The sequence below is a fragment of the Melopsittacus undulatus genome, chromosome 10 (assembly GCF_012275295.1).
Source record: "Melopsittacus undulatus isolate bMelUnd1 chromosome 10, bMelUnd1.mat.Z, whole genome shotgun sequence".
Classification (NCBI taxonomy): Eukaryota; Metazoa; Chordata; class Aves; order Psittaciformes; family Psittaculidae; genus Melopsittacus; species Melopsittacus undulatus.
The window spans coordinates 11613098-11626302 of NC_047536.1; the positions used below are offsets into that span (position 1 = coordinate 11613098).

Here is a 13205-nt window from a genome sequence, read left to right on the forward strand (position 1 = left end):
TTTCCCCTTACTTCATCAATTCTTCATGCTGATAAATCCCTAATGAGGGACTCCATGCTGCCTTTTAGGAAGATGATGTGTGTTAGCAATCTGCCAGCTGCCTGACTGCATCTCGGAAGCCTTTAAGTGATGCTATTTTGCATCCAGACTTTTGCAGCTTCATCCTGAGCTGCTAAAGGGGTCCACACTGAGATGTGTAATGTAACAAAGGAAGGATCAAATGGTACTGTTTTTTCCAGCAAGGAGATGAGCTCTTAGCTCTTCTGGAAACAGTGAAGCAGGTCAACCACTGCCTTGCAGGCCTGAGCTGCCCTGGAATCAGCTATTCAGCCTGGCAGTGGTGCTGTCCTGAAATGATGATAGATAAGGTTTTGAGGTCTGTGTGTCTCACTAACCTCTCCTGTTTAAGAGCAACAAGACTGACTGATAAATCTGGTGTACTCTGAGCTGGAAATAAGGCTTCTTTTCTATTTATTTACAGTTTGGTGGAAAACTTGATGCTAGCTGAGGAAGTGAGTGGGGCTGAGAATGAACTTTCAGAGGCTCAAAGTGCAATAGCACCCAGAGAGTGTTGCAAGAACAAGATGTTCTGTTGGTTTTCCTCTTTCCTCACTGCCCTGCTCACCACACACCATGTAATGCAGTGTGAGAACCCTTCTTAGTGCTGCAAGAGTCCCAGAGCTCTCCTGTGTTAAGGCAGGGTAAGGTCTTCAAAACAGGGCTTTTTCAAGCTCAGAATAAGAAGCTGGACTCTTTATATGTAGCCTGCTGGATAGGAATGAGCTAGTAGAGAGAGGCTTGAAAGTTGTAACATGGCACTGCTCAGCCAGATGCTTTCAGTTCAGCAGCTGCATAAATAACCCTAGAAATTCAGGCAGACCTCTCAGCTCCTTAAGCCACCTTAGAAGGTGCTATAGCCTCAGCCAGCAGGTAGAAAGGGATGTGCACACAGCAAGAGTTGTGTGGCATCATCCTGTGCCCTGAAACCTGCTGTGCTGGGCTCTGGTGCTCAGCACGGCCCAGCTCGACACTTGGGCTAGGTGACAGCACCATGGGGCTGGACAGGAGTCAAAGCACTGGGGAGTTTCATGGTCAATGCTGGACGAGAGATAAAATAGCTATTCATAGTGAATGCTTTCCAAGAATAAAGAAATGGGAAGAAAACAAAAGCGTGCTTGTTTGGGAATGAAACAAATAGGCTGTGCAAGCCTCAGCTACTGGAAATCCATGGGCTGGTGTCTAATTCTGGCTTTGGTAGCACTGGGCGGATGCACACTGGTTTACTGTCTCCTCTTGAAATGACAGTCTTACACAGACCAGATACCTGCCAGAGCACATTGCTCAAGGCAATTTCCTGTGAGTTAATGCAATCTGTTGATTAAACATTTGTTTCTTGCAGCCTCATGCTGAGCAAGCTACTGCAGTCAGGGAGATGAAGGGAGTTACTTTCTGTGAGATGAAGCTTCTGTGCTTATCTTCAGTTTACATAGCTGAGATAGCTGAATGCAGCAATCTCTCCTCCTGATCACTGACAGGATCTAGTGATGAGAATTAGCACATCAGAAAGAAACAAAATGAGCTTTCCTGGGTGACAGTGAACTTTGAAAGTGAAGGTAAAAGCTGTTGCATTCCCAACATTGAATGCAACGGTGGCCCACAGTTTTGTCTGACACTAAGCCATTGTACTTGTTCAGGTGTCTGAGCCTTTGGATGCCAGGATAGGGAGAGCACTTTCAGACACTGATAACAGGTTGGATTTCCTGTTGCTCTGGCCTAATTTAGTTAGATACTACAAGCACCCAATCCCTTATTTAAACAAAAAGGGTAGATTAGACCAGACTTCACACACCAAAACCCAAGGCAGATGGAAAAACATTTAGTTTCCTTCTGATGCAGCTTTCCTCATCCAGCCTAAAGAAATCAAGCAAAGAAAAGAAGAAAATGTTTTATTTCTTGCTTTCTTGCAGGCCATAATTCAAAATGTAGTGCATAAAATGCATTGAACAGGGATGCAGAAGGGCTGCCCAGGATGCATGTAGTATCCTCATGGCATGGCAAATGTCACTTCAGTGGCCTGGTAGCACTGCGGGGTTGCTGCAGAAGCCTGTTTGATAGATGGGACATGTCCTGTGATCCTCCTCCAAATTTCTGGAGTGAGGCCATTGTTTTAAAAAGCTGCTTTAAACCTACATTTTATGGCTGCTGAGATGGACACAGGATATGACCTTCTTGGTTTGGCCCAGATTTTGACTTGCTGCACTTTTTTAGATCACTGTTTAGCAAATGCAGATGTTTAAAAAGAAGGGGAAGGCTGTTTCCTCTGGAACGAAATCAAACCGCTTACTATTCAGTGCACAGGAGCTCCTTTTATAGGCTTTTGGTCTGATCCTGGGCTGAAGACAGGGTGTATATTGTCTATATGAGGTTGACACGAACATATTCAAATTAGGGAATCAGCATTTTCCTAGGACAAAGATGTGAATTGGCTTCTGAGCAGAAGTTGAAATGCAGATGCAGATTGTTCCGTTATTGTACTCAGATTTGGGCACTGGAGAGAGTCTGGATTTGAGCTGAGAACTTGTACCAGTGCCCGAATGTGTCCTGAACTGGCCTGTGGTGTGCTTGCTATGCTGGACTCAGTGCTCTGAATCTAATCCCAGTGTATCTGGGGCATAACTTGGCAGTAGTAAAGGAAATTCTGCACAGAGACTTGTATCCATTAAGTGACAATGATGATGCTGGGTTTCTGCCTTAGTTTAATTTAATAAATGGCTTAAAAGAGCACTTAGGAAGATGAGTGCTGTGCCCTCTCAGAAGTGGAGGTGTTTCAGAGAAGTGCTCAGGTCCTGCCAGGGCAGAAGATAGATGGATGTGGTGACGTCAGCTATGCTTCCACCTTCTGACCCTCTGCCATCACATCACTCTGCACTGTAAAACACAGCCTGCAACATTAGTCCTGCAGCAGTTCAGATGGCTCCTGTGCCACCAGGAAGCCATTAGCCGCTGCCTCCCTGGAGACAGCATTAACAAGTGCCTTGCAGGCAGAATGTGCTGGTCCAGAGCAGAGTGCTCTGTTGAGATACAGCACTGCTGGTGTCTCACAAATACCAGTCTCCTGCCTGCCTTCTCTGTGTTGCACTCAGTTTCATGCTACAGATGGCAAATAGTTCACAGTGGTGGTTCACAGCAACAGGAATGTTCATACTGACTTCAGAAAGAGCTGGATCTAGCCAATTTTCTAGCACACCTGGGAAGCACATAAAGAAAGGTTTTACTGTCTTTTTTCTTTTCTTTCACCCCCTCCATTGTGTCTGCAGAAACCTCTTTGCACCAGATTACACTGAGACTCATTACAGCCAGACTGGACAAGCACAGACCATCTCTCTGACCCACACGGTGAGTGCAGTGTCTGCTTTCCCTCCTGTGGGAAAGCATTGTTCCCCTCTCTCTGGGTGCTGAGAAATTGTTTATTCCTCCCAATGCTCATCCTCCTGCTTTTAGTTTTGCCACTGGGTACTCCACATTGGGGACATTCGCAGCCTTTGGGAAAACCAGCCCATATAAGCTGGCTCCTGTTCAGTATAAAAGCCATAAATCACTGATCTCACGCAGGCCTTGGCTGCCTCTCCACTGCAGTGGCACAAAGATGTGCATTGGTCACGATGCAAAAATAAGAGATAAAACCCCCCATGAGATCATCTTTACTAATGCTGCCCCGGGGTGAGGGGAAGGGATGTGATGAACACATTGGCGTTTCTACCCCAAAGCCTCCTTGTTCCTGCCAGAGGCTGCCTTTGTCTTGCCGGGAGCCCCCAGACATGGACTTCCCCACTGCCCATGGTGTCACCCTCTGTGGGGCTGAAGGCATATCCTCTGGGTCCTGACCCAGGGCCAGCTGCCATCGATAGGCAGCTCCTGTTACATGCAGAAAGCCTTGGATCAGCCTAAATGCTGCAGCCATCTGAGTTGCTTCCTTGGGGATTAAAGCTCTCAATTTTCACTGGCAACAAGGAGCTGTTTGATGTACTTACACAGGCCATGCATGGCAGCCAAAAGGCCAGATTTCAATGCGGACTCACAGAGATTTAGTTCTAATAGTCAGCTGCCAAACACAGTACAAAGAGAACAATTGCTGGAGTATCGGCAGTACTCATTTGGACTCTGATGCCCAAATATAGTGTGTGTCCACCCTGAAACTGCATTTCCAACCCTTCTTCCTTCTGCCTTCCAGGACCACTGCTTTTACCATGGGGTCGTGAGAGGCTGGGAGCATTCCAGTGTCACGCTCAGCACATGCCAAGGGCTGCGGTAAGTGCCTGCGATGATGCTGGAGCTGTGGGAATGTTTCCGCTCATATTCTCATCATTCTGGGTAGATTAACCTGTTCTCAAAGGCCACCCAATCAAGAATTCTGGGCATAAAAGGGAGTGTATTGGGCAAATGCAGAAATCTGGGTATTGTTAGGAACCACGGCCTTCTAGCTAGCTCCTAGACTCCTTCCTTCTTTGTGCTGGCAACATGGACTTGTGCAATGAGTTTAACTCAAGAGTCCATTGGAGCACAAGTCGCAGTGTTGCATCCATTACAGAGACAGGGACAGGACTCACCATATCCCAGCCCAGTACTCTACACTAATGCAGAAACCAACTCCTTCTCCCATTCTCTCCCAGCAAGAAGTTTTTGTGTGCACTTTGGGGCAAAGTCTTCAAGTCTGAACTTCTCTCTGGGTTGTGAGACCTGCTCTCTGCTTTCTCCCTGGGTGGTGCTGGGGTTGTGTGTATTATGCATTTAAACCCTTCTCTTGGGTAGTAATGGAGTCTTTGGCAGGAAAAGATGATCTGTATCCTCAGCAGGAGTAAGTGAAACAGTTCATTGTGACCAGGGAGCTGCATTCATTTACACCAGCTCTGAGTTTGTTTCCAAACACCACATGGGCTTTATTGATATTAGTGGTCATCTGCTCTTGAGCACTGATTGGAAGCTATGCTGATGGGACCAGCTCCAGCCAGGAAACAGCCAGCGCCAAAGCAAACCCGAGACATCTTAAGTGACTGTAGCACAGGCCAAAGAGCTTAGAGAGATAAACAAGGCAGTGCAGCCACCTGTGGCTTGCAATGAGTAATCCAAAAGCTGAACTAGTCACAGGTGTGCCTTGCTCCCATCAGACTGCCTTTTCCTAGGCTCTGCCTTCCATCTGTGAGAGAGAGCAGAAATGTCTTAGTGTGTACATGCAGTCGGGTTCCTGCATCCCTGCACTGTCAGCGTGTGCTGGCAGCTCCTTGGCATCCTTTTCTAATTGCCAGGAAGGCATAGGAGCTGCACACACATAGCTGTTTTCATTCTGAGCCTTCACAGGAAGGTGTGCTGCCCATCGAGCCATGCATCTAGTGAGCATCAAGCACAGCTCCCCTGACTGTAACACGCTCATTGAGAAACCCAGAGCCATATGGCTGTGTGCAAGTCACAGAAAGAACTGTGATTTTGTCTTCTGTTGACAAAGTCTTTACATTTTTCAGGTCAGTTCTGTTAAAGACAAGTGTCTGCAATTGGTTTAAAAGTTTTCACTGTCCCTCCAAGAAAAAGCTGTACTTAAAATTAGTGCTTCTCAGGTTAGCACTGTTGCAACACATCTCCAAAAGCCCTTCAACTAAATGTCTGAGGCCCACTGAAATATGCAAGCTCGAGGATTCTCCCCTCTGAACTCAAAATATTCCCATCCTTTTTATTAATGACGTAAATGTCCTGTTACGGATAAGTGCCTTGCCAGGATCAGATGGGAACTCAGCAGCAGCAGAAGGATTTGCTTGCAGTTGCTGTGATAGTAACTAACTTTCCCTCTTATTGCTTCCCATTTCAACAGAGGACTTATTGTACTGAGCAGCAATTCCAGCTATATCTTACAGCCAGCTCCTGACAGCCCAAACCAGCACTTCATTTACAGGTTGGATGACTTGAGATTGCAGAGAGGAGCCTGTGGCTACCAGGGCACTGGGGACACAACCAAAGACTGGCTCAGGGACTTCACAGCTGGGATGAAACCACCACGCCAGAGGGTGAGCAGGGCTGAGGACAGGAACATGGGCACTGGCTGTATCTAAACTGACATGTGATGCTTAGTTGCTATAAGTCAATCATAACCTGGAGGTCCCTGCGTGTGATGGGGCAGGGGGAATTGCCAGTGAAAAATAAACCAGGAAAAACAGCCTGTACCTATATTTTGTGAAGAGCTTCTTGGGCGATATTGAGGAAATAACCTGTGTTATTGCTGCTGTAGGTGAAACGGGAGGCTCTGCAGGCTACAAAGTATGTGGAGCTTCTGCTTGTGGCTGATTATGCAGAGGTAAGAAATGGGATCATGATTATGTCAACTGAACACTTGGTCCAGAGTGAGCATCCCACCTGCAGCATCTCCTGGGGTGGGGAAGGAAGCTGGAGCTCAGCAGTTTTCCTCTTGCCATCTCAATGGTCCTACCCTCACCAGCAGACAGGGGAAGCTGTGTCTTGGTCTCTTTAGTCCTAGCAGCTATGAACCCTCTGCCACCCACAACAGCCCACTGTTGCTTGGGGGAGAGATGCAGGTTGTGATATGGATGAAGGATGAGGGTTAGAGATCAGTTTTGACCTCCCAAGGTACCAGTGATTGGCCCTAGTTACTGATGGGAGAATGCCTTCAGCCTAGGGTGACTTGAGGGTTTCCAGAACAACATGCTTCTAACTCTGCAGTAGTAGACTTCATCTCTGGAGAAGATAACTATGATTATCCTCTGCCCTGAGCTGGTAGCAAATATATAAACAGACATTTTAAGGCTCCAGATCATAGAATAGGGCTGGAAGAGACCCAGTGAAGTTAGCAATCCCTCCCCCAACCCCAGCCTGGGCAGCACACCAGACATACTTACTGACAGTGCAGACTACACAGTGTTTTGCTGATCTTTTAAACTCCAGCACAGACAGGAGTCAGGCTGGTCCTGTCATAATTTACAACTTGAAACTCCAATAGGAAAGCCACATAGTGCTCTGGGCTATTCATTTATTTGGAACAAAACTAAAGGCAGAACCTGTTTGTTTTCTCTATTGGGTAGCAGGATAACAGGGAAACTGTGAGAAAACACATTATACTGCCATATGTTGTTCATTTGATTAGACAAGCTGGGGTGGGCACCCATGCATTGCTGTCATTAACTGCCCTTGCTTTACTGTCTGCCTTGCCTAGAAGAAAAGCCCTAGGTTTTGTTGTCTGTTAAACAAAAAACCTAACATTTTGCACCTTTAATTCCTTAAATCAAAGTTTGCTAAAATTAACTTCTAATTGCCAGGTGGTTTAAACAGGCAAATTTGATGATTCATCTTCACTGGTTGTATGAGTGCGATGTAATGAGTGCTATGGCAGCTTTGACCTCAGACATGAAGTGATGTTACCATATATTTTACCTGGCACATTTGTCAGTTCTTTGTCAGCCCCTGGCTCTAGGGGCTCTGATAAGTTTGGGTTGCTCCACTGTGTTATTACCAGTGCTTAACATTGCTGCAGTGGGATGCTAGGGATGAATTCTGAATATACATGTACTCAGAGATACAGTGAGGAAAACTTCTGGGCTTCCTTTTGTAGTTACCCTCTTATTCCTAGAGTAGTGTGACTCATTTTAACACATTTCTGCTCTTCTAGTTGCCTTTGTACTGCCTGACATGTTCATTTTGTTCAGTTTCAGAAGCATCACTTCAACATTGAAGCAACAAGGCTTAAATTAGTGGAGGCTGCTAATTACGTAGATAAGGTGAGTTTGGGTGTGTGTGAAATGGGGAAACCAAAGCATAAATCTTGAATTGTGAGAATTGTGACAGAGGAATTCTGCCTTACTGTGGGTCAGAATAACGCTTCAGCAGTTTTTCTCTACTGCTTTCCTCAGTGACCTGGGGAGTGCAGAGCATCTACCAAACAGTTCTGTTGTTGGACATGAGGGAAGGGCTGGGGGAATCTCCATTCCTTAACTTGGAGCCATCATGAGTGTCTCTGTTTTAATACATCTCTATTAACTGTGTTACCTAAATAATGCTTTTTGACAAGTGACTGGGGTATTCCTTCAGACTGACTTGGCAATTTGGCAAGTAGAAATCTTGGCAACTAGAGCTAGAAGGAGCCTTCAGAGTTCATCCTTGCAGTGGTACCAAGTGGTACTTTTTGGATCTACTCCATTCACTTTTCCCCTTAAACTCCTTCCACCCCACTGCCCATGAAGACTTGTCCTGTTAGTGCTTGATGCAGGCAGCATCCTTCTTCTTTTCAGGAATTTTGGCATATGTAACAATAAACATGACGTGAGTCGCCAATCTTGGTTTCTCTTCTTGTCATTCATTTAAAAATGAAAGTTTAGCATCTCTAGTTGAATCAAGTTTAGGTTTGTGAGTGGTGCACATTTCTCTCTGCAGAGCTGCATCACGACATTGCAATGCATTGCCAGAGGGAGCATCTTTTCTGGACATGTGTATCTGTAGTAAACTTTAGCAGGATTCATACTCAATATTTAAACATCTTAAAAGAAATCAGTGGTGCTTATTTTGTCATCTCTTCTCCTTCCTATATCTTAGTTTTACAGATCCCTCAATATCCGGATTGCCTTGGTGGGGCTGGAGATCTGGAGTAACTGGAATAAATGTGATGTAAGTGAGAATCCCTACTCCACCTTGAAGTCTTTTCTGGCCTGGAGTAGCAAGGAGCGGGTGCACAGAAAACACGATAATGCCCAGCTGATCACGTAAGTTTATTTCTCCTCAAGCTCCTTCTGTCAAGTGGGTTTGGTGGTGAGAAATCACTACGTAAAGCTGTATCATCCTAATATTCAGAGTGGCAGATTTATGTAGAGGCTGCTCAGCCAGCATTAAGCTCTGGCACTCAGAGCACAACCATGTTTGGAAAAGTGGAGGTCCCAGGCTATGCTGCAGTCTCCATACACATGCATCAAAGTGCATCAGCTTTATTGTGTGTATCACACGCAGCTGCACATGATCTGTCACAGCTGCATGTAGAACCTCAAGGAAATCTGAACCATAAGCAAGACCTGTAAAGGGGACCTAAACCCTCTGTGGAAGTCATTCATTCCTAACTCATCCCACTGAGGCCCAGAAGACACAGTGTTGGGAGCTAACTGATGGCCTGTGACTCACCCTACTGATCCCATTAGGGCCAGTAGCTGTGGCCAGCAATGCAGATGTCACTGGAAGATCTCCTTACCTCTTCCATGATAATTTATCCACCAGTAAATAATGACAAGTCAGGAAAAACCTGCACAACTGAAATGCAGTTTCCCTTGTTCTGTTTGGTTGTTTTTTGCTTGTAGGTTTTTTTCCTCTTTAACATTGTTGTATTTCATCTACCTAGTCATGTCCTGAGCACAATTTTTAGGGCTCCCATTTCAGACATGCTGGCAGGGATAATGCAGAATTCTGGCTCACCAGGCAGGAGCCGAGCATGGCTGCACCTCAGAGATGTTATCTAGGACTCTGTCAAGTCCCTGAATCCCAAGCTGGCAACTGTCAGGCTTATGGTAAATTAAGTATTCACAAACAGTTCCCAGTTAAGGATCCAGAAATAGTCTTTTCTGTGCTTGTTGCAAAGCTCAGCAGGAGCACTTTTTTGGCAACAGACCATTACAAAATCCAGGATTGACTGCTTGTCCCATAAACCCAAGTAGTAGTCCAAGAAAAATAGGTCTTAAGGCTCTGTAACTCTGCTGTGATGTCCTACACTTGAAGATGCTACTAAAGAAAATGTATTCACCTCATACTGTGTATATGTATGAAGCTGTGGACTGCAGGATGCATTTCTCTGCCTTGCCTTCTCAAGGGCCTCAGTGCCAATTCATGGTCTTTTCTGGGTTGATTTTAGGGGTGTACCCTTCCAAGGTACCACAGTAGGCTTGGCTCCTGTGATGGCCATGTGCTCTGATTTCCAGTCAGGAGGAGTAAACATGGTAAGTAATTGCTAATAATACCAAACATGAAGTATCTTTCCAGCAGTGAATGCATAGGATAGATGCCTCCTAAAGCTCAGGAAGTGAATATTTCCTGGGAGGCCCTTTAGCTCACCTGCTTATAGGCAGGAACACCTTCAGTTGATGTTTTCTTCATGTAGTAGTAAGAAATGTTATGTACCCCATTGACTCAGGATAGGCACAGGTAAAATGCTGATGTGCTTCTTTGACCTTGCACAGGATCACTCTGAAAATGCCATTGGTGTTGCTGCTACCATTGCCCATGAGATGGGACACAATTTTGGCATGAATCACGATTCAGCTGGCTGCTGTAATACACCTGCAGAAGATGGAGGCTGCATCATGGCTTCAGCAACTGGGTGAGTTCATCTTACATGATCTAAAGGAGAAATGAAAGGGCTTCATTACAAGAGCCTTGGTAGAGTAAAGGGTACATATGCAGACTGATGGTGGGTCTGTTGCTGCCTGTTGGAGCCAGTTCTCTCTATTTATAGAGAAAATACTGCTGGACAAACCCTGGCTCATGTATCAGTAGCAAATTGATATATTCCCAATGAATTTATCCTGCCTGAGATTAGCCTTAGGTAACACAGGCACATGACAGCATTTAGAAATGGAGCTCTAAACTGCCTGATAAAAAAGAAGATTTTCCTATCTTCAGTCCTGATAGACTGTCTCAGGGCCCCTCTAGCCCCTTATCAGATTTTGTGCTTTGCACTCTGTCATACCAAATGATCCAACAACCCAAAGCACGTTCAATACATGTAGACACACATCCTTCTGCAAAACCTGGACTGCCTATTGCCAGCAGGTACAGAGAAACAGGGGTGACCAGAACATACGTAACCTTGGCAGAGGTTTACAGGGGTTTCATTTGTGTTGCACATGATACGCATAGATAGATCATTGACAGGGTTTCTAAAGCATCTGGTACAAAAGCTCGTATGTGTCAGATTGCGGTAATGAGAAGAAAAAGGATTGCTTCAGGAAAGAACTGTTTTTTCTTAAAAGGCACAGTGATAGGGCTATATTTCTAAGTCAGAAGACATGAGAACAGATTGACTGCATATTGTAAGAATACTGCTTGGTTTCAATGAGCCACAGAAAGCCTGTGTTTAAAAGAAAACAAATAGCTGGATTTGAGAGAAAGGGGAAGTGAGAGTGACTGGAAACCCACAGGGATCCAGCTTCCATATTTCAGTCACGTAAACACGTCAGATGAACCCATTCACTTAAAGCCACGTTTCCCATTCCCTCAAACCTTCCTCCTTGGGGTTTAGCAGGAAATTTTCTCCATAGATATCTTCTTTTACGTACATTATTTTCTCCAAATAAGGAAGAACATTTAGGTGAGAAGTGAAAACATTGTGGCATGCTAGTAGAGCATGCAGCATGAACACACACATTCATGGTCATATATAGAGTGCATAGCTTCTGGCATTGCAACAACAGAAATTAATTATTCACATAGCAGAAAATATTCACATCCTTTGCAATGAGGCGATAGATAGGAAAAAAGAAATGTTATTTTTAGTAGTTAGATTCACAAGCAGTTATTCACAGTCTGAATGCTGGATTCTCTGGCTTTTTCAAGCAGTTAGGAATAAGCCACAGCACCAGTAGTGAGCAGGTAAGGACAGACATACTTGTTAGCTACCAAAGTCAAGTTTAACTCAATGTATTTTGCTTCAATGAAGTTTATTTTTAAGGCCACTGTTTCTAGACAGTCTTGCAGTGCAATCTCACCTCATCTTCCAGTGTGATCCAAATGGATCTGATTTGGAACAGGCACACAAAACCACAATTTGCTTTAGCACAGTTTTATAGACTTCAGAGGGAAACCTGTGTCCTTTGGCACTTGCCAGGGTTTGTATGTCCTCCTTTTTGGTTCTCTAATCATTGCCCACATTTGTCTTGATGTTTCTCTACACTGTTCACATTCAGGCACCCATTCCCCAAGGTGTTCAACCGGTGCAATAGGAAAGAGCTGGAGAAGTATCTGCAGTCTGGTGGAGGGATGTGTCTCTCCAATATGCCGGATACCAGAAAAATGTATGGAGGAAAGAAATGTGGAAACGGCTACTTGGAAGAGGGGGAGGAGTGTGACTGTGGAGAGGTGGAGGTAATAATTGCTCAGATCCAGCTGTTTGGGGTTTAGTGGGACACTATGATTTTATTATGTGTTTCACAAGTACAGTTGTGTGATATGTAAACAGCTTTTGGTTGTGCAGGAAATGTGCATACCTTCCCTGTACATAAATGTTTATACAATGTAAATCAAGGTTATAAAGTATCATGTCTAACTCACAGTGTATAATAGCACAATGCATCCCAGAACTTGGGGATTCTGTAATCCATGGCTGAACCAAGGTGATGAAAACTTCATTTAAAAAAGAGAACAAAAAGCAATCTTAGATGTTGCATTTCCATATGTAAGTTCACTTTACCTACAGCTCCATTCCTGATAATGATGGAGCTTCTCTTAGCACTACATCTCACTTTTCCTAGCTCATACTTTGACTAATAAGACAAAAGTGAGCTGGAACCTGCAGCCCAGATTTGCCACATGTAAGGAGTAAAACCTATAATATCCAGTCAGTCCAACAGAGGATACAGTTATGCAGTACTGTAATTCAGCACATGCTGGATATCATGAACATATTGTAGAAGGAAGGGTGCTACTTTGTGTGCATGTAATTCATCATGTATGAGAACAGATTAGCCTCAGCTTCACACTTCAATGCTCTGGCATGTTCCTGTCTTGAGCATCTGCCTTGTAAACTCCGCTGCATCTCTCTCTCTTTTAGGAATGCAATAACCCCTGCTGCGATGCCAGAACCTGCTCCCTGAAGCTGGATGCTGAATGTGCTCATGGCAGCTGCTGTCATCAGTGCAAGGTGGGATCTCTGGGTTTTCCTAAGAGAAAACGGGGAATAATGGTGGTGGAAGTGTAAGGCTGAAAAATGGAGGGGAAAGGGGAGCAAACACAGCCAAATGTGGAGTTCAGCTCCTCACCTGCATGCAGTGGTCTGATTTTTAGGTACAACAGCTACAGTGCAATCAAACCAGTGAAGTTCTTTCTCTAGATGACTAATTTAAGTGAGTCCGGTGATAATTTAAGCTGTGAGTGCTGCTGGAATGAAGTCTCACTGCTTCTCACTTAGGGGTGGGATGAATCAGAATGAATATTTCTCTGTTTTGGCTCTAGAAGAAATC

General features: G+C 44.8%; 1 protein-coding gene across 1 annotated transcript in view; it reads left to right on the forward strand.

Moving 5' to 3' along the window:
• Positions 1 to 13205, forward strand: part of ADAM19 (ADAM metallopeptidase domain 19) — a 32095-nt gene that overhangs the window by 9527 nt on the left and 9363 nt on the right. Inside the window, exons 4-13 of the mRNA XM_005147367.3 lie at positions 3318 to 3396; positions 4232 to 4308; positions 5861 to 6053; positions 6275 to 6340; positions 7704 to 7775; positions 8587 to 8753; positions 9884 to 9968; positions 10209 to 10348; positions 11934 to 12111; positions 12797 to 12886. Of these exons, the coding sequence (XP_005147424.2) occupies positions 3318 to 3396; positions 4232 to 4308; positions 5861 to 6053; positions 6275 to 6340; positions 7704 to 7775; positions 8587 to 8753; positions 9884 to 9968; positions 10209 to 10348; positions 11934 to 12111; positions 12797 to 12886 (1147 nt within the window). The remainder of the gene's footprint in view (positions 1 to 3317; positions 3397 to 4231; positions 4309 to 5860; positions 6054 to 6274; positions 6341 to 7703; positions 7776 to 8586; positions 8754 to 9883; positions 9969 to 10208; positions 10349 to 11933; positions 12112 to 12796; positions 12887 to 13205) is intronic.